The 22,464-nt window shown below is 39.6% G+C and overlaps 1 protein-coding gene across 1 annotated transcript; it reads right to left on the reverse strand.

The window, feature by feature from the left end:
- Positions 1 to 9,762: 9,762 nt before the first annotated feature.
- Positions 9,763 to 11,136, reverse strand: LOC115812369 (zinc finger BED domain-containing protein 4). The gene has a single exon (XM_030774847.1). The coding sequence runs from the start codon at positions 11,134 to 11,136 to the stop codon at positions 9,763 to 9,765; it is 1,374 nt and encodes a 457-aa protein (XP_030630707.1).
- Between the last annotated feature and the right edge of the window lie 11,328 nt (positions 11,137 to 22,464).

Below are 22,464 nucleotides of genomic sequence, written 5' to 3' on the forward strand. Positions count from 1 at the left end.
CAAAGGTTTGACCTAGTTTTAGTGATCAACCAGCCATTTAGACATTTTATTTCAACTTAGATGTAAATAATTTATCAGTATTGATGAAATTATCATAAAAGTATAGCTGTGAAATTTCTCCAAAAACAGTGAAATCAGAATATATATCTAAAATGAGTCTGAGTCAACTAAAAGGGTCAGGCCTGGTCCCTGTGACTAACAGATGTAGACATTTCATTTTATCGTATATGTCAACAACACCCTGGTAGTGATGAAATAAACCCATAGATACAGTTTTGAAACTTCTCAGAAATTTGTGTAAACACATTATGAGTCAAAATAGCACTTTTTGGGGCCAATTTTAAAGGTCAAGCCTGATCCTAGCAACCAACCAAAGCATGTAGACATTTCATTTAATCTTACATGTCGATGTCACCTTAGTATATATGAAATAAACATATTAATACGGTTGTGAAACTTCACAGAAAATTGTGAAAAAGGATTAAATGTCAGTAGCACTTTTTAAGGTCAATTTCAAAGGTCAGGTCTAGTCTTGTGACCAACTAAAGGATGTAGACATTTCATTTCATCTTATGTGTAAGTGACACCCTAGTAGTGATGAAGGAAACACTTAAAAATGGTTGTGAGTTGTCATAAATTTTTGAAATAAGAAATCAGTTGAAAATAATGCTTTTTGGAGTTGACCTCGAGGGTCAGGCTTAGTCTTAATGACCAAATGAAGGATGTAGACATTTCTTTCCATTCTATATGTCAATAACATTCTAGTATTGATGAAATAAACATCAAAATAAAGTTGTGAAAGTCTCCAGACATTTGTGAAAACAGAAAACATTTGAGAAAACTGCGTTTTGGGGTCAGTGTCAAAGGTCAGGCTTAGCCCTAATGACCAACCAAAATAGTACGTGGACATTTCATTTCATCTTATATGTCAAATACACCCTTGTATTGATGAAATACACATAAACTTACAGTTGTGTAAGTCCCCAGAAATTTGTGAAAACAGAAAACATTTGGAAAAAGCACTTTTGGGGTCAATTTCAAAGGTCAGGCCTAGACCTAATGACCAACCAAAAGATATAGACACTTAATTTCATCGTGTATGTCAATAACACCCTAATATTGATGGAATAAACATCAAAATACAGTTGTGAAAGTCCCCAGAAATTTGTGTAAACCGATTATGTCAAAAAAGCACTTTTTGTGGTCGACCTCAGAGGTCAGGCCAAGTCCTTGTGACCAACGAAAGGATGTAGTCATTTCATTCCATGTTATATGTCAATAACACCCTAGTAATGGTAAAATAAATATAAAAATAATATAAAAAATATAGTTGTGATACCTCATAAATTTGTGAAAACCGATTAAATGTCAAAATAGTGCTTTTTGGGGTCAATGTCAAAGGTCAAGCCTTGTCCTAGTGACCGTCCAAAGGATGTAGACATTTCATTTCTTCGTATTCCATCAATACTATGGTCAACCACACCATAGTATTGATGGAATAAACACACAGATACAAGTTCTTAATCATTTCAGAAAACAGATACTCCAAAAAAATGTTTAATGGCTGTCAAGAATTCATGAATACAGATTGAAAAATCCATGTTTCAATGTCAGTTCCAAAATTTTTTCAACATATAGAACATGCAGGAAATTAAGTAACAAAGCTATAGACTTTCAAATGTATTGGAGTCGTTCCACTGCTGGCATTTCAAATGGAAGTGTATCTGTGAAAGGCACATGCATCATGTATACACGTCATCCGTATTGACCATATGAGAAATGTTTCTGTAAGTTTGCTCTTTGCCATATCAGCATGTAATGTGGTATTTGTATTCAGTGCATTTGACCACATTCCAAAAAAAAAAAAAACAAATGGCACAGTAAAAGTATCGTCCACCCTTTTTGTTTTTCTGGGATAGGAGACCTGTCCACACATGTTGCATGCTTCTCTTAGGGACAAAAAGAAACATATTGAAAAACAAGTGAAAACTTGGTGATTACCGTATGCAATGACAATTAATTGTTAGGTATTACCAGAGCTGAGTATTATGTCCTCTGCCATTCCCTGCCTCAGCTCAGCAATGGCCTTTTTCTCAGAAGGCAAGACAATGTGTGCAGGCACTTCTGGAAACAGCCTCAGGATGGTGGCACCCATCTATGGGAAAATATTAATAATTTTAGATATGTGGAGTGTAGGTATAAAGAAATGAAAACATTCTTTCTGCACTGCACTTTGGTCTGTGGTTAAAAGGCCATCCTCTTTACCCCCCTAGGCTAATGGTATATCCCATTTCTCATTTGGTATGATCCATTTCTATAACTGAATAGGTAAAGATGATGCAACTCAGTTGGGTCCACCTTTTGAGTAATGCAGAGTACGACAGATCTCAAGCTGTCCTTTGCTGCAGCTTGTCTTCTTTGCTTTTGGTGTGTGTACATATAAAAGTAAGTAATTGTAAGTAATTACATAATGTACACAGTTGAATATTATGTACAGTAATCCTGTAGTATTTTTTCTGTACAGTTTATTCGCCTCATGAAAGATATTTTGTTTTAAGCCTGACAGTCGCATCCCCTCGTGGTTGCTCCCGCCAACTGGGCTGTCAACATCTTAAACTATGCAAATAAGACTAGTCTTTCAGTCCATGTCCCTATTCTGACCTCCATGACATAAGCTCCACAGCTTGAGCTGTCCTTCTGGGTGGTGTGGGGAATAACTGTTGATCTCCAACGGCTGCCATCCCAGTCCACAAGGCAAAGAGTATTCTTTCTCATTTTGAAGAAATCTGATTGTGGAAGAGTAGGATAGAAACAGGCATCTATCCTACTGACAATAACTTTACATGTCATTATTTTATCTTTTCTCAGGATAGTCACTTCAAATTTCAAGTTTTTCTTGGGGGTAACTTTGCCATTTCACTATTGGCAGTTTGTTGACACGTTTTACCTGAACCTCTTGGCAGCAACCTCATTGTGTACTGTCCTGTACACCATAGGGGTCAAGTACGTAGATGTTTTTCTGAACTGCATTTAAATACTGTAAGCTTTTGTAGAAAAGGTGTAGATTACACACAACTGCTTCTGGGTAATTTACTAACAAAGACTGTTAAGTGACAAGATGGGACAAATGGTCATTGTAGTTCTTGCAGTTTATGAAAAGTGATTACATGGAAGCATGAAATGATGATGTTACCAACAAAATCCAGTGGCACCCTGTATTTTACACACCAATCAGTCCTTCATAGTGGCTGAAGTCAACCTATGTCAAAAAGATGTCACATCACAACAAATTCATTTTCTTAATCATCAGGTACCATTTGTCATCACAACAGTGTGAAATGAGATGGCATTGCTGATGTTAAATGAAATGCATTCATGCCTTCAGTTATACCTTGGAATGGCCATTTCGCATAACAGAATTTCTGTCTCCACTCATGATAACTCCTGTGCCATATGTATTCATGATGTAAACTTTGTTCCCCATTGCACTTTCATTTTTCTGAATGTGCAAGTAGTGTTCGATTGTCTGAAAAATGAAGAGTAAAGTTATTGAATTACAATTTAATTTCACAGTATTTATTTCTCTCAAAGTCCATCTCCACCAACCTCTCCCACAAGCCATTCATGCAGTCATAGAGTCACAAAATCTCTGTCTCTCAGAGCAAAGGTTGTTGACTCATTGTGTGATGTCACAGTTGACACCACAGACTCATTCGGTTTAGCCTGAAACAACTCTTGCACCTAGAAAACATCATTTTGTGAATCTGTTGTACTTGTAAAACTACAATATGATGTTCCCCTATGTGTATCTCTGCTACATGGCCACTATTCCCCATTCAACGGTCATGCCACATTACAACAGTCTTTACCTTGATCATGGTCATATTCTGTTTTTCTAACACTTTTATGTTCAAGCTTTGGCACTGGACATTTGGTTGATGGCTAAGAATAGAGGAGCAGACACTACATAGGAGCATTTTCTAGTGTGTAGCACACCAGTATGACCAGTATGGTATCTGATATGTCTATGGAAAAATAACATTTCATATTACACGCTGCAAGGACAGTTCTTTGTCACAGGCTTGATTTGAGGCTCTGAGGATTCCTGTTGTTTGTCAAAAGCTGTATTCTGAATTTTAAAAAAAATATAAATTTGACTGAACACACAGACTTACAGTATGTAAGGAATAATTCTGCACATATTAATAAAACTTTTGGTACCTTCTTCTTGGTCACAGCATTGCTGTCAGACACTTCAGCTGAGTTTCTTTTTGGGGACTGAAACAGTAAGTGGAGCACTGAAATATTTTGGTTTTGGGGTGTTGCTCAGTTTTTCTCTTTTAGACCACTCCTCTTTTGAAGTGTCCAGCAATGTCTTGATAGGTCAAATTGGTTTTAATAAGTCACACAGGTCACACAAAATCTAACAATCCTTTTTCAAAATAGCATTTTTGCAACAAAATGATACACACATGCACCATTTGAATTACTCTTTGAAAGCAGCAACAACACACTGATGTACTTTATACAAAACACTTCTGTCTTTAGTATTTCGTTTACCTTTTTCATTTTCTCATACAGGCTCCTGTGAAAGATTGTTGCAGCAAAGTACATCTACTCTCATTTCAATGAACACACAAAAAAGAAAGGCTTCAGAAGAAAAGTATATACAGCTTATTTTATTTCACCATTCGGTTTTTTCGCCATTTACAACAACAAGAAAACACAAAGGAAAATAGAATTGTAGTACAGTAATCAATACAATATGTTACACTAAACTCAAAAATAATTACAGTAAAATTACAGTGAATGATGAACAAAAATTAGTATTGTAAGGAATTGTAAGGGATGAGGTGGATGGTTTATGGATCCTGCTCTCTGTTAGGGTCTGGCCACATCACCTCGTTCACATCACAAGCAATGTCATCCCTGGCTGGGCAACAGGGAAAATATCGCCTTGCGTGCCGTGTCCAACCCTGGACTGACCCCACCTCAATGTCTCCACATGCATCTTCCATTGCTTGCAGAAGAGGCAGGTGGGCATGTGATTGGTGGTCATACACTTTCCAACGCCAAGCCGAAAAGAATTCCTCAGTGAGAAAAGGGGAGTAAGTGGGCAAGTATACAACTGTGAAGTTATTGTTGTTGGTGAACCAGTCTCAGGCCAGAGCAGCCTGGTGGAAACATTATCCAAGATCACAACAAACCTGGGCTGCTCTGCTCTGTCTAGTACAAGTATGTACTGCATCCAGAAATGCAGTGGTGGAATGTAACAATGTACAAGTACTTCGTTACTGTGCTTAAGTACATTTTTCATGTATCTGTACTTTACTCAAGTAGATTTAGTTGTGGGTACTTTTGACTTTTACTCCACTACATTTTACAGCAAATATCTATACATTCTACTCCACTACATTTCTACAATGCGTACATGTACATCGTAAATGTACAACGAGATTCAGAGTGCAGTACAAGCAACATAGAATGAATTAAAATAACTACAAAATGTAAACATAAAGAAAATATAGAAACATAAAAATACGAATATAAAATCATTTTTAAGTGGCAGTGCAGTGCGTCAGGAAATGTTTTGTTTGATTGATTTAATAGGCTATACAGTACGTTGGAGGATGGAAATTTCTAAACATTTAAACGACAGTGTCAAATTCTAGGCTACTTAATAGGCCTGAACCAGGCATACAACATTCACTGGTAATGGTACGATACAGAATTTCACTTTTAAAATCATACTTTGTCGTTCTTAATGGCGGTGACCTCCCATCCAGCGCTGCCTTTGTCGTTCTTAATAGCGGTGACCTCCCTGGTGGGTGACGCTGTTTCTGTCCTTATTTCGGGGGGGGGCCCTCTTGTTCTCTGCTGTCGTAGCGAGCTCTCGATCTTTGGCTGCATTATAATCCGTAACTATGTACTCACTAAACGCATTAACAGCAGCAGGCATACTCAATATAAAGCCGTATCTACAAACAGCTGTTATCTGGCCAGCTTATTATGGTTAACTAAAAACGAACAGTAGCCCCTAGTGGAAATTCCAGTAGAAAACCAGTAGAGAAAACCAGTAGAAAACCAATAGCAATTTCAACTGGTGCCTATTGGTTTGTATAGGGAAACTGAAACACTTTCAACTGGTTTCATAACTGGTTACTACTGGAATGCCCAGTAGAACACCAGTAGAAAACCAGTAGAAAACCATTTAGAAACCAATAAAAATTTCTACTGGAATGTATTGGTCTGGTTCCAGTTGGGAAAAAACTGATAGAAGCTACTGGTCTCAAATGGTCTGTATTGGTCTGTATTGGTTGAACTGGTCTCAGATGGTCTGTATTGGCTGAACTGGTTTCAAATGGTCTCTATTGGTTCTAGCTGCCGTTATAACGTATATAACCCAGTATACTGGGTTCCCAATGGTGTCTGAAATTGCGTTACACGTTACAGTCACATTGAGTTTTTTCGTTTGTTTGTTAGTTTTAAAGTAATCAATGGCGAGAGGGGAATTGGTCCACTGAACCAATCAAAGCGGGCAGGTAATGTTAGACCCTCCTTCAACAAGAGCGGGGTGCGCCCGCAGCAGCAGAAAAAAATAATGATTGATATCATTTGCATGCAAAAATTAGGTTTATAATACCCTCAATATCACACTTGTTTAGGCATTTTGCACTATTTTCCAAATCTAAGGCATTGTAGAAAATCAATAGGCATGCAGTACAACCTTTTAATGGTTCAGTCAGACTGAGAACATGTTTGTCTTCCATCCTACAAAGTTTGGTGAGGCTAGAAATAATACTTTTAAAGATATTAATGCCCAAACATGGCTTCCCAGATAAGGCGTTTTTGAAAGTGTAAAAATGAAAAAATATCAAGGCCCAAAAAAATACAAAAACATGAATAGTTTATAGGCTTTAGTTTTGGGACCCAAACATTATATAGACAAACTTTACACAAAATTTGAGACAATGCTGCAACCACTTTCTGCAACCACAATTTGACACAGAACGACCCATGCACATATACATATATGTACTGTGTATATATATATATATGTAGAGAGAGAGAGAGAGAGAGAGAAAGAGAGAGAAGTCAGGGTTTCCACTAGCATTTTTTCTTGCCGGTCCGGTGTCTAGAAAGAATTTATTTTACTGACTATTTAATGAACAGTAACGATTAAGCAAAACAAACAGTAACAACTGAGCAAACCTCAACATTAGCCACTAAAATCTAGGCTATTATGAAACATCTGTAACCTGCAACATCTGTAGCCTGTTTAAAAAAGACAAGGCCTACATGGCATCAAATGTAGCCTATACGCTACCAGGTAACATTTTCTTCTCTCCTATCATGTTAATAGCCTCAATTTCAGCCTCAACTGGTCCCCCTTCAGCACATTCTAGTAGGTATGCTCTACTGAATGTGTTCCCTTTCCCACAGCTCTCTGTCACTGCATGTCTGCTTGATAGTCTCATCTATGGCCATGATATTCTCTCTCTGTTTTCTCACTAGGTCCATTCCTTGCACTGCCTTATTTCATAGTAAGGGTACTGAGGAGCTTCCTTCGGCCACCATAAATTCAAGTTTATACAACTTCCTGTTTCTTGGATTTTTTTATCTTTACTCTACATTTACCTCAGGGTTTAAGAGTGCTCATGTTGTACATTACCAGGATTTGCTGAGTGTCCTTCAATTGTGTGTCTGGATTCAACTGGCGTATGGGTATTATGTTGCAGCTCACCCCACAGTCAAGTTGGAATCCCATTCATGTTGCTTTCCACAGAATTTGCAGCTCTTAATCTCTTTCGGTCTGGCACCCTGGGCCTGTGTGACATTGTTTACTGCATGCACTTCCTCCGCATTTCGGCCTTCTATTGACTTTGCATTGTCTTTTGACAGTTCTGCTGCTCTGCATATCTGAATGCTTTTGTCACAGCCTGCACTTCATCTTTGGACTTTTAGTTTGAAATGTCTTGTGCTCCTGTTCCGTGTGTTTCCACCCCTCACCTGATCCTGTTTGTTCCATTTATTAACCTCGTTTTCCCCTTGTTAATTTTTACCCATCATGTTTGACCTGTTTATTTCTCCTTTTGTATTTAAGCCCTTGTTAGGCTGCACCTTTTTGTTACTGGCCTTTGTTCCTGTTTGCACTTGTTTATTTATCTTCATTTCGTAAGTAAAGTCCTCCTTTTTTGCCACCACCATCCTTGTGTCTTGCGTTTGGGTCCACCATCACTGCACCCCTGACATCTCTTCTCCAACGTCAAATCTGACTCCCGCAGTAAGCGCTATCTCACGTACGAGTTGTGGATGCCACACACAATTCTGTCTCTGATCAATGAGTCTTTACCCGGTCCGAAATTACATGTGTCTGCAAGTACTCTCAAATCAGTAACATACTTGTCAACAGACTCGTTATCCTCTTGATTTCTGGAGAACAATCTGTATCTTTCCACAGTTTCATTTGGCTTAGGGTTGCGTTTATCGAAAAGTTCTAACATTACAGCAGGCATCTCGTCTTGGTCTGGCGTGTAGCACATAGCGTCCTGCTAAGTTTTCCTCTCGTTTCTCCTATCAGATATTTGAAAATGTTTATCTTCGTTTTCTCATCCGCGTCTCCCAGTTTTATGTCGACACGCAGGGAAAACTCATCTTTCCATGACTTCCAAGTTTTAGCCAGACAGAATTCCAGTCCAGCCCGGTGGGAGGTTTCAATCCGCAGGCGTCCGTACGGTTTTTTTTTGTTTGTTTTTTTTTTGCAGTTCGTCTTCTATCAGGGCTCACAATATTCTCTCTCTCCAGATCTACCCCGTTATCGTCAAATATCTGTCTACTCAGCCTTTGTTTCTGCTGCCACCAGATTTTAAATGTGTTCCACTTTTAATAAGTAAATAAAAATATATATAACTGACTCTGACTCAATGTTGCACTTCTTTCTCATAACTTTACTTCAGACTACAACACTTATAACTCCCAGTGTCACTCCCTCGACAGTCCAGGTACAACACACACATTACACCTGAGCCTTAGAATTTCCATTGAATACGTGTTTGAGAAAACGATCAGGCTAGAATCTGGGCTTATTCTACATTCATTGACGGTACCAGTGTGTGTGTTCGTGGGCTTGTTGGGACGTGTACCTTATCTAATTATTTTATTTCTGCCATTATTTTAAGCACATTTCTTTCTGTAGGGAATGCTATAAATACAATAGATAACGTTTGAGTAATTGCGATCAGCTTAAGTTTGATGTTGTCAAAATAAAATGAAATGGTGAATAAAATGAAAAAAATGGTGAATAAAATGAAATGGTGAATTTGATTTTTTCGAAGAAAATTAATTATTTAGATTAATCAACGAATCAGTAAAATAGGTAGATTAATCGATAAAAAAAAAAAGTTGTTAGTGGCAGCCCTAGTACATAACATGTAGTTTTGCTAAGTGGTGGGTTTTTATCAAGACATTTTATTTTTGGTTGATGTTTGATGTTTGTTTGTTCATATTAATATAAAGCAGCAAAAATGCTTTGTGATTGGTAGAGTTGGAGACAGCAGAATGAAACAGTAATTTAAGGCTCACAGTCACAAGAAGATTGTAGGGATAAAAAAATTCCATGAAAATATCATTACAGATCCAGCTCTAATATTTCACTTACTTATGCACCCAATTTAGTACAGCAGAGTAAACATAATACACTTCAAGATGATAAACTTTCTTAAAAATAAACAAGTGACTTTATTAATATTTTTATAACTTTGATTATCTTTCATCCTTGTCGAATTGCACACCTCTCACTGTGGGGCAGTTGGTGTTGAGAAACACAAGTAAACTGACGTATTGGGGCTCTAAGGAGCATCTCCATTTGGCCACAGTCTGTGAAGTTTCCATTTGCAGAACACGCTCCATTGGGATGGCTGTTGAAACAACAGTGAGGTACTTAAGAGCAATTTTGTATAGAGATTTAAACTCAGTTTGAGATGCCCAGAATTGGAGAGGCTTTAGAGCACTTGCTGTGTCCATTTGTACAAAAAAGTCATACTCCGCTTGCTCATGGTACCTTTGGTGAGATGTAGAACCAGTAATGAGATGCTGGATTTTGGCTTTTATTTTCTCAGCCTGTTCACGCAGACCTCTGTAAGACTTAAATTTTGGGTCCAGGGCAGTGCTAATGGACAGCCACGTATTGTTCTTGATACTGCCAAAATGATAATCACATTTTTCTGCCAGCTTCTCCGCCACTTTGTTTTCTCTCATCTCCCCAAGGGTCACCTGCAGTTTATCCACGAGTGGGATGATGTTAGAAATGGGGTTAAAACCATGTTGTCCCACCTCCTCCACCACCTCTCTGAGTGACATCAGTGCCTGTACCGCACTGTGAAGCATTTGTCTCTCCTGAGGGTAAAACCAGAGCTCCTCGATGAGTCTATCCTTAGATACCTCATGAATTGCTGGCCACTGCTCTGAGAGCCTTTCCAGCATGTGAAGGGTGGGAAGCCACTTTCCATGAGTGGACTGAACCAGTTCTCTTTGAGGAAGATTTAGCTCAGCTTGTTTCTCTTGTAGTTTCTGAGTAGCCCCTGGATCTTGGTGAAAGAATTTTACAATGGCACGACACTTTTTCAGCAAATCTTCCCAAGTAGATGTTGCCATAGCTTCTTTAAAAACTACATCAAGGGTGTGAGCGAAACAAGATATGTGGATCCACCCTGCTTTTTCACAGGCAGTTCTCATGTGCTTAATGTTGGTGACTATAACATGGATCTTTTCTTTGATGGCCCAATCCTTTGCGATCCTCACAAGCTGCTGAACAATGTAGTCTGCTGATTGATTATCCAGTAAATGGGCAGTTTCCAATGTATAGGATTGAAGATCCCAGTTCTCATTGATTAAATGACATGTCACGGTCAGGTAAGAATCTGTAGCAGTGCAAACCCACAGTTCAGCCGTCAGGACAAGGTCTTGTGCATGGCCGACCACTCTTTTTACTTCTGTTTTCATCTGATTGTACATGTTGAGGAGCTCTGTGTGTATGCCTGTACTTAGCTGAAAGTTTGTCAAGGGCTTTAGTATTCTGAGAAGATGCTGGAATTCCACCTCCTCAGCAGTGGCCACCGGCTGGTCACTCACTGTCATCTCCAGATTTGGCAAGTGACCTGAGTAGGATGTATTACAGAAAGATGTGATGTCTTCAATTCATTGTATAAATTATTACTAGAATCACAACTCACTTCAAGCCCAATGCAATTATGTGGTTTTAATTAAATCTGCACCATAACAATTAAAGCAAAGTTAAGTATAAGCTTCAAGGCCAAAGCCAGTCATCTAGACATCAGATGTGTTTCACTAGAACATCGCAGTCAAGGCTCTGCTAGGTGAGCATTTTAACAGCAATCTTCCATAGGACTGACTTTTTTTCCATCTCAGAGATGTGAAGCATTAACATTTTAGCACTAAGTCAGTTATGAGGACTCAACTGAGAGAACCATCACCTGTCTGTGTTGCTGTGTACTGTCCTCTCTGCTGTGGGTGTGGCCGGTTTCTACGATCTGTAATCTGCCAGGTGTTGAATGGTGTATGATGGACAGGTGGTCGGGGCCTTCTTCTCTCTGCTTACAGGAGTGCATACACACATAAACACTGACATTTTAAAAACTTCTGATAGCGACACGGATAATGTTTGTGGGCCAGAGGCTGATATCAGTGTGTGAATACTAGAAGAATGTTACTTTAATGTCATGCACAGATGGAGAGATTGGATGCATGTGTTGAATAAGCTTTTATTTTGCCAGGAGGTTCTCAAACACAAGCAAGAAATGAACGGTAATAGTACAAAGACTATGCAAAAACATAAATTAGATGAAAGAAAAATTACTGTGCAAAAACATAAATTAATCAGGAACGGATGTACTAAGAAGATTCACAAATCACAATGGCTCCAATAACCAAACTAAGAAAAGACTTCACAGAGGATGTATTTATACAATACAGAACAATGGGAAAACAAGCAGAAAACAGGCACAGCACATAATCCAATCATCCGGTGTGTTGTAAACGGGTGAAGTCCAGCAGCAATAAGTTAAAAAAACCAAGGGGACAATGAGGACATGACTAATAACAGCTTGTGTTAAGTCTGTTATGAGAAGTTAGTGACATAAAAGGGACTGAAAACACTATGGGCTTCCCGTTCTTTACCTTTACAGACTCTCATCAACTGTCAACCTAAGCCAAACACTGAACCTGTTCATTTAATTTCCACCAACGTGGAAATCTCACCTTTTTTCACCAAACTGTATCCTCTGAACTTTCGCCTATAACCCTGGACCATATGAGCCCTTCTGTTCCCAGAATGCTCACTGATGTTATCCTCAGAACGATCCCTCCCTGACAAGAGAGAGAGAGAGAGAGAAACATAGTTCAACATCGTTCAAAAATGGTCAAAAATTCTTAAAGAGATCACACCCATCAGTGATCAGTCAAATCCATAACACTTCATCAGTGTTCAGCTAATCCATTTTTTTCCTTAGAACAGATAATAATTTAATATAATTATCAGGCCCGGATTAGCACCATGTGGTTCCCCAGGATGACCACACCTCAAGTGCCCCCTTCGCACAGCTATACAATAAAAAAAGTGAGGTCATGTATGAAAAGTACTGCAGCATTGAAGTGCAGATTTATATACTACTAGACTCTGTATACATCCTACAGTTAGACTTAAGGTATGTATGAAATAACACTATGGCAACACCATAGATTTACATAGGTCTACAGTATATAAAAATGCCAAACCACTATAAACAGAATAAGCATAAACTTTTTTTTTCGCGAATTTGGCGCTTTTTCATCTTGAGGTTTAAGTGGTGATTTTGAAAGACTTTCTTCTAGTACTGACAGTTTGGTTCATGCCTTGTAGTCTAACTAACAAAATCAGTGATTTTCGCACCTTATGGCCCCCTTCGGAGGGCCTTTTGTTACATTGTAATATAATCAAAATAACCATACAAATAAACAGGGATATGACTATCTTTTATACCCAACATACTGACAGTTTCAAACAATCTTCAGCATTAAAAACAACCTGATAAAGTCAATGTTTTTTGTATTTGTTTTTTTTAATAAATATATACACTAAGTTCAGATGTGTTGGTGCCCCCTAGTGGTTGGTGCCCTTTAGTGCTCATCCAGTATCATATATGGTAGATCCGGGCGTAATAATTCTAAACATAATTTGCGCATGAGTTTGACTTTTTCGACAGGAGTCGGTGGTGGGGTTGCCACATTTGAGAAATGGAAATAAGGAACTGGGACGGTTGTCCTGAGTTACAACATAGCAATTAGCGTCTTCGTAACCAGTCAACAAGCAGCGGACAGGCATCCACATAAACAAGCGGAAACTCAAAGGGAGATAGCTGCTCTTCCTCAAGTTAATTTGCTTACAACAAAATTTAGCCTCTAGTGATGATTTGGGAAGAAACACGGTTGCACTGTGGCTCCTAATTGTGCTATTCTCAAATTTATTACTGTGCTAATGAATTGGCTACCAGACAGGTATGTTAGTCAGGTACATTCTATGTTTTAAATACAAATAAACATCATCGTGTGACAGTGCGTTGTTCTGAGTGTCAAGTGGTATGAATTTAATGGCTCAACTTCTGACAAAACGCGACCCAGTTTAGGTCTGTCAGAAAGATGTTAAAGTCATCACGTCAATAATCTACCAATAAAGCAGTAGTATGAAGTTAATTATACATCCCATTTCACTCTCTCCTTACCCCACGCTGATTACCTTACCCTGACTCATATCCTCCCTCAGGATAACGTTTAATCAATTACATAAAAGCTAATGCAAACCTGTTAACAAGGTACAAAATAATAAACTGTCTACTTTTTAAGAAGGTTGCACATTCAGTGATCTGATACAACATAGGCTTGACCAGCAGTTTGCTGTCCCCTCTACTGTCTCAAGACTATGTGAAATATAAATTTCAAGCACATTTCTAATGTTTAATTTCACTCTGTGATGGGTTTCTCTAGGCTACCACACATTTGTAAAATTGATCAGGTCTGCCAGACAAGGCAGATACTGTTATCAGGAATTCCGTTTATGATATTTACTGAATGCTGCCTTTTGGAACTTAAAAGAAAAGAAAATCACCTCTTCTTTTTGGTCTCAGGTGTGGGTTTGTTTGCGGGTGCTGTGAAATTCCTCTCTTTCTCTCTCTGTTGCCTTTGGTGGACGGCTTGTTGTGCTTCCTCTTCTGCTCAAGAACTTTCCCTAAATGTCAGAACAAGTTTAAACACAGTACTTTTGTATTGAAACTGTTACTGTACTGTTAAAGTCATAGTTCAAAATAGTTCATGTATTGAATCCATATTTGTGATGTCTCAATTAATTATGTAAACCTAACCATATATGTGATAACTGAGAATCACTAACACACAGTACATGTATTCATTGGAGTTACTTACTCAAATCTTTTGGACTCATATCAGCAGATGGATGAAACTGTTGTCTGTTTGAGGCTGCCAATGGATTGGACAAAGATATTTCTGTATACTTCTCTCCTCAACACGAGCACACCTGCTGCATAACTGTTCCTGACAAGTTGCATTTTATAGACAGTACTGATGGGTGTGGTTCCTCGAGGACAGTTTCACTTCAGAGAAACGGAAAGTGATTTCTCACCCCAGCGATCTGTTTCGTTTTCAGTTATATTGTGTTAAATCAAGGATGTAGAGATAATAATACACATATAGTGTGATGAAAATGTGCATTCTGATCATACTCTGCACGGTGTCAGTCTTATGTGTTTGATGTCATTAAAAACGGACTAGTTTCACCTCATCATCTCTCTACTCTCCCATCCTTTGCCACGCTTTATTTATTTATTTTTTTTGTTAATACATCACTTGCAGAGGAAACCAGAGGACAGTAGTCTGAGATTTTTGACAATCTAACTAATTTTTAATACTTCAACTGTAAATTGTATTATAACGGGGGCAAGGAGTTGTTAGTTACGTTCTGGCACAACTGACTAAAAAACGGAGCTCTCCGGGAGGACTTTGTAACTGAAGCTGCTACGGACAGATTCAGTTAATAATTGAAGCTTTACTGCTTTTGTTTAGCTTCATCAAAGCCTTTTATAACATATTTACAACTTTAGGAACTTCAGTACTAGAGTTAGAAAAGGTGAGTATCGTAGGTATCTAACGGGTAAAAACAAAAGAAACCTAAGAAGTAAAATGCGAATGAACAAAGTAAGTAGCGCAGTGCCTCCACTGAAGAAATACTTTACCGGTTAAATGGCAGGAAATATGAGGTTAGCTTGAAATTCGACATTCGCCTGACATTCACCACATAGCCAGATCTCTTTCTCATGAAAAGTGAAATAAACTACGTACACATCATATTATCCTGCTTTGTATTCAGTTGTGAAAATATGATTAGTGAAATTTTCCCCTTAAACTCGCAGCTCTTTGACTGTGAACTTTGTAGCCCAAACTCCTTCTGAACTTCTTCTCTGCACAGCAGAGGCAGTAGTTTCTCAATTACTGCATCCCAAATTCTGATTGGCCCGATATATACGAACTCTGTCTTGGACTACATCAACAAGTGTGTGGACAGAGTAACAACGCTAAAACAAATAAAAGCTTTCCCCAATCAGAAACCCTGGATGAACAGAGAGGTTCGCCTTCTGCTCAGAGCCAGAGATGCAGCCTTCAGGTCTGGTGACCGGGAGGCTTACAGCTCAGCCAGGGCCAACCTGAGGAGGGGAATCTCCAAAGCGAAACACCAATACAAACAGAGGATCGAGGAGCACTTCAACTCTTTGGACCCCCGGCGCATGTGGCAGGGCATACAGAACATCACGGACTACAAACCACTCAGTACTGTGCCCCCATCCAGCTCGGCCTCCCTCCCTGACGAGCTCAACTGCTTCTACGCTCGCTTTGATCGGGAAAACAAGGAAGTCACCCTCAAAGTGGATCTCCCCCCTGGTGAACTGCCTCTCTCACTGTCCAGCTCTGATGTCTGCACCACCCTGAGCAGGGTGAATGCACGGAAAGCAGCTGGTCCTGATGGAATACCTGGCCGTGTGCTCAGAGTCTGTACAGGGCAGCTGGCTGGGGTCTTCACGGACATTTTCAATCTGTCCCTGGCCCAGGAAGTTGTCCCCACAAGCTTCAAGACTGCCACCATCGTGCTGGTGCCAAAACACTCCACTGCTACGGCCTTGAATGACTTCCGACCAGTTGCACTCACCCCCATCATTGCAAAGTGCTTTGAGAGACTGGTTCTAACGCATCTCAAATCCTGCCTGCCCTCTACCTTGGATCCCCTCCAGTTCACCTACCGCACCAACAGGTCAGCAGAGGATGCCGTCTCCACGGCACTCCATTCTGCCCTGACCCACCTAGACAGTCCCAACTCCTATGTCAGAATGCTGTTCATTGACTTCAGCTCAGCATTCAACACGGTGATTCCCTCCAAGCTGATCTCCAAGCTTAGCCAGCTTGGTATTAGCACATCCCTGCGCAACTGGACTCTGGACTTTCTGACTAACAGACCCCAGTCTGTTAAGTTAGATTACTTCTCCTCTTCCACTCTTACTCTGAGCACCGGCATGCCACAAGGCTGTGTGCTGAGCCCTCTCCTGTACTCCCTCTTCACCTATGACTGCGTCCCTGTGCATGGTTCCAACACCATAATCAAGTTCGCAGACGACACCATGGTGGTAGGCCTCATCAGAGGGGACGATGAGACGGCCTACAGAGACAAGGTTGAGCACCTGGCTGCGTGGTGTGCAGACAACAACCTGGCCCTTAACACTCAGAAGACCAAGGAGATCATTGTGGACTTCAGGCGTGCTAGGAGCAAAGCACACACTCCCATCCACATCAACAGAGCTGTAGTGGAGCGTGTACCTAGCTTCAAACTCCTGGGCGTCCACATCTCTGACAATCTGACCTGGTCCCTGAACTCCTCCATCCTCATCAAAACGGCACAACAGCGGCTTTACTTCCTGCGGAGCCTTAAGAAAGCTCATCTGTGTTCCAGGATACTGGTGGGCTTTTACCGCTGTACCATTGAGAGCATACTCACCAACTGCATCTCAGTGTGGTATGGCAACTGTTCCGCAGCAGACCGTAAAGCACTCCAGCGGGTGGTGAAAACTGCCCAACGGATCACCGGCACCAAACTGCCCACCATCGAGAACGTTTACACCAAACGCTGCCTGGGTCGGGCGGAAAGCATCATCAAGGATGCATCCCACCCTAACCATGGTCTCTTTACCCTCCTCCCATCTGGCAGGCGTTACAAGAGCCTCTGCTCCCGCACCAGCCAGCTCAGGAAGAGTTTCTTCCATGACGCAGTGACCCTGCTAAACTCCACACTGCAGCGCTAGCTTTACTTGCACTCCACTGCACTATCTGTACTTTATGCACTATCTCTGTACTATATGCACTGTTTTCTGCTCCTTTTGCACTGGCTTTCCGCTCATGCTGTTCTGAGTACCCTATTTAAACTGTACATAAACATACTGTATATATTTTGTCTATTATATCTATTCAACCTATACATATACACTCCTCTGTCTACACTGTCAGCTTTACCTCTGTGTATAACATTATTAATATATATGCATGTACATATCTGTATATTTGCTCACCACGGTCTATAATGCTGTATATACTGTTCTCCACTGTCTATAATGCTGTATATACTGTAAGATATAACATCACTACTGCAGTACTCACTACCTGCACTTACCTGTAAATAATACTATGCTTTTGCACTTCTGGTTAGATGCTACTGCATTTCATTGGCTTTGTACCTGTACTCTGCACAATGACAATAAAGTTGAATCTAATCTAATACATCGCTACTTCTAAACCCACACAGGACTGGTTACAACATAAAGTTTTGTCACAAATGCCAGCGGAAAACATACTTTATTAATAAACAAAAAAGAAAAAAGAAAGGGGTTTATGGCAACTGTTGTCATTTTCAGTATATATATGGTGTTAATATGTGTGTGTGTGTGTGTGTGTTGCGTGTGGGCGTGGCGTCCTGTCTCATCAGTCTGACACACCTGCAACTCATCGACGCTGCTGCGTTTATACACCGGCCTTCCGTCTGCTCTCCGCCAGTTCGTTGCTTCAGTCAGCACCGGATCACTTCTCCTCTCTCTGCCCGCTTCCCTGCCTGCGCTTTGACCACACCCCTCATTATCAGCCACGATCTCCGCTCTGTGTTTGCCAGTTGCCCTCCGGTCGTCTCCCACTCTGCAGTCTCACCTCCATCAGCTTCCTTCACCGAGTATTTCTGCCTGCCTGCTCATTTCCCTTATCACCCCTCTGCCCATAGCTCAAACCTCATAATAAATCGTTTACTGTCCTCCCGAGTCTGTGTCTGCGTCTGCATTTGGGTTCGCTTCTTCGACTGTTGCAGTGTTAAGTTCTGGCTGTTGTTTCATTTGTTGTGTACTTTCCAGTGCTTACAACCCTGTCAATCCCTTAGACATGTCTCATTCTGTAATATTATCCAAAAGAATCGACTGCTCTAAAAAGATCAACATTTCAATATGTGTGTTTATACAGTGATGTGGCCGTTATCAAGAGAAATTGATGTTGAAACCTGGTGATTACTTGTAATAACAATGAGAAACAGACTGTTACCTTTATTAATGAATAGGAGCCTGAATGTTTACGAACAGAATGCAGAATTTGATCATCCATTAAAGTACAGCTGATAGTGGTATAACAAGTTTGCCAAGTGGCGAGTTTGTATCTGTGTGATTCATTTGTTGTGTAACACATTGTTTGTCTATGATTCATTTGTTATGTAACACGTAGCTTGCATAGCAGGGGGTTTTTATTAGTAGCCCATGTTTCATTTGTTATGTAACACGTAGCTTACCAAGTAGCGGGTTTGTATCAGTATGTTTCATTCAGTATGTACCACCTGTCCCAACTGGCCGTTTGTTTCGGTACGATTCATTTGGTATGTAACAGTTTGCGATAGGTGGCGGGTTTGTTCAGTTCGGTATAATTTCTGTTTGGTATGATTTATGTTTGATGTTTGGTTGTTCAGCGGCAAAAAATATTCATAAAAAGGTCGTCTTCTTTTGCCATAACAATTCTGTAAAGAACTGTTTGTAATTCGTTATTTGTTGTCGTTTTCTTTTTAGAGCACAATAACAACAACTGCAGCGCGATTCCAGGTGTTTTTAGTTCAATAACTAGCTCCCACAGGTCAGTTACTTTACAGTCCATCCAAAAGAAAGCGAAAATAAAAGTAAACAGGTGCTACTTTGCGTATCGCCAGTTTCTATCAAGGCCGGAATGGGACTCATATTTCAGCCCGGGAGTTTCATACCTCAGACCTGCCCACTTTCGTTCACAACCCATTATACTGGAGATATAGAATTATAGCTTTACTATGTAAGTCCGCTTTAGTGCACTATTCTCTATAACCTTGTTATTCACAGTGTATTTTTCTGGAACAACATAGTTTACAATATAGCGCAAATAAGTTTCCACCAGGTTCCACCAATTGAAATTAGTTTAATCCATTTAAATACCAACTGTAACATTTCACACACTACGTGAGTTCACGTGAACTCAATAACCCAGTTGTCTCCAGCTAAAACCAATACAGACCATCTGAGACCAGTTCAGACCAATACATTCCAGTAGAAATTTCTATTGGTTTTTCTACTGGGCATTCCAGTAGAAACCAGTTGAATGTGTTTCAATTTCCCTATAAAAACCAATAGAAACCAGTTGAAATTGCTATTGGTTTTCTACTGGTTTTCAGTTGGTTTTCTACTGGTTTTCTATTGGTTTTCTACTGGTTTTCTATTGGGATTTTCTACTGGTTTTCAACTGGAATTTCCACTAGGGTAGCTTCACAATTTTAGTTTATTTTCACAAATATGAGAACACGATGTCTCTTCACTATCACTTTAAAAGTCCAGTAGCACGATGAACACCTCTCTAAAAGTGAAAATATCTCAACAGGATGGGGGAGCATTTTGTTACACCTTTGTTTGATGCATCACCGGCCACGGAGATGTAGGCCTAAATCTTATTGTTCACAATGTAATCAATGTGTGAACTGACAGAGTAGGGCGCCAGGGTGTTAAAACGTTTTTACACACTGCCTTAGCGTTTGTCCTGGCAAACGTCATACATTTAGCTATAACAGAATCATTAAGAATTTCCCTATCTGCTTTAATGCCATGGCAGGTTTAGTGAAAACTCAGAGTTAGTTAACTTAGAGTAAGTAGTAAACCTCCTAATAGAAGAGTCCTGTGGCTTCATTCTCCTAGCAAAACAAAGCCTTAGGGCTCTTCTATTAGGAGGTTTACTACTTTCTCTTAGTTGCCTGTACCCTGCTTTTTGATTTTTGCCTGTCTCCGGATCTGATCTCTGCCTGCTGTTTGGATTGTTTGTCTGTTTCTGATTGCTCTCCTTGTTACGAACGCTGCCTGTGTTTTAGATTTTGACTTCTGCCTCCTGATTTGACTGTTTGCTAAAACCTTTTTTTTTGCTGAGAGACCTGTCTGGATCTGCATCTGAGTCCTTGCCCGTGTCCTGACACTTTGTACTTTTACGCCTGGAGGATAGTGGATGCTCAAATGCCTCATCAAAAACCATGTACTATACTTTTGTCTTTAAAGAATTAAAGATTATATATTTATCTCCACCAGTCTGTAATAACGCATGACTATTAAATGAATGAACAAGTAAACAAACAGTAAAGTGATGGTAATTATAGTTTTCCTTTTTTTCCCACCAGCTTTCTGTTCTGTTTATAAAATCATTTTATCTTAAGCCATAGTATTCCATTTCATGTAATATTTATTTCTGGTGACCTGTAAGTGTGTCCTTCCGGGTGCTTACACCCCAGTCAACCCCTTAACCATGTCTCTCTCTCTAACATTATCCCAAAGAATCGACCACTCTACAAAGGAGTTCCCGAGTACAGAGCTCTTCAGATGTAAAGCACTATGCCTAGTGCATACCATGTTATGAGCACTTCTGAAAGACTTAGCATTCTTTCCCTGAACCTTTAAAAAAAATGGCATTTCTTCCATGGTTTGGTGTTGACATCTGGTTCCTGTTGAGGCAGAAGTTAAACACTGTCATCATGGTAATGTTACAAAATGTACAAAATGTTGCAAAATTACTCTTACCAGTACTCTTTCTCTCTGCTCATACAACACAGTTCTGTTAACATCATAACGTCTTAAAAAAGTTTAGTTAACATCATACCATCATGCAAGCGAAAGGACTAAAGGCACTTTTGAGCTATTATGTTTTAAAATTTTCATGAATAATATTTCTGATGTAGTATCAATGTAACTATTCATTCATGTGAAAGACCCTATGTGCCCGTATGAAGTATGGATAGCAGCACTGTTGAGCTAGGTGAATGTCATATGAATTTACTGTGACACTATTGAATGGGATTAGTCCATTATGATATAAAATAATTAATATAAAATGTAATATCATAGATAAGTGGAATACTCAGCAGCTTAGATGCATAAGTAAGAAGAGAGTATAGAAGGAGTGCTAGATTGAGTGTGGGGGCGATGTCCTGGACAGCACAGGGTCAGGTCACAAACTGGTCATAAAATGCAAACAATTTCTTCTGTTTCTCTTATGATGCATTTTGGAAGATTTCTGCTGCAAATATTCAGAAAGTACCCTGCACTTTAGATTTTTTAAGACTTTTTAAGTAAGACTGGAATCTATTTCCAAAGTATTTTATGAGCTGATATTGAAATTATTCTGGAACAGTGCAAATAAAAACATTTTGTTACATTTTACATAACAGTGAATATAGTATAGATTTGGTTCAGGCCTTTGGCCCTCCCTTGAGACTAACATGTCAGGAGAATGTGCTATGTCTCCATTTGACCAACAGGTGGAGGTCACAGTCTATGATGGAAACTCGACCTGTAGCTGAGTCCTCCGGGATTTTATTTGATATTACTCAGAAGTTATTTGTCAGAAATAGCTTACTCTGAGGCATGATTAAATATTGACTTGGACTTGCATTTTAGGATCAGCCCATATCAGAATGATGTGAATCCCACAGTGGAACAAATGCAATATGTTTTTAGACTTAAAGCATGTTAAATATTCATCTAGTCAAAAAAAAAAAAAAAAATGAAGTGTCACCAACAGGACTTCTGAGAATTCTGTGAGTTTATGCTATTTACACTTGACTGTTTTTGTATCCCTGAAAGCTTTGAGGGATTCCATTTCTGTGAGTGTGGGAGCATAAATGAGTTTGCAAGTGTTCAGCAAAGAGAACTTCACACCAACAAATCTCATGCCCTTGTTTAGACTCCACACGTGCAGACGTTTCTTCTAATCCACCCACCTTAGTTTTACATGTGAACTAAAGATTAGAGAGTGAAGCAAGAACACATTCATAACCAA

Source organism: Chanos chanos, chromosome 5 (genome assembly GCF_902362185.1).
Source record: "Chanos chanos chromosome 5, fChaCha1.1, whole genome shotgun sequence".
Classification (NCBI taxonomy): Eukaryota; Metazoa; Chordata; class Actinopteri; order Gonorynchiformes; family Chanidae; genus Chanos; species Chanos chanos.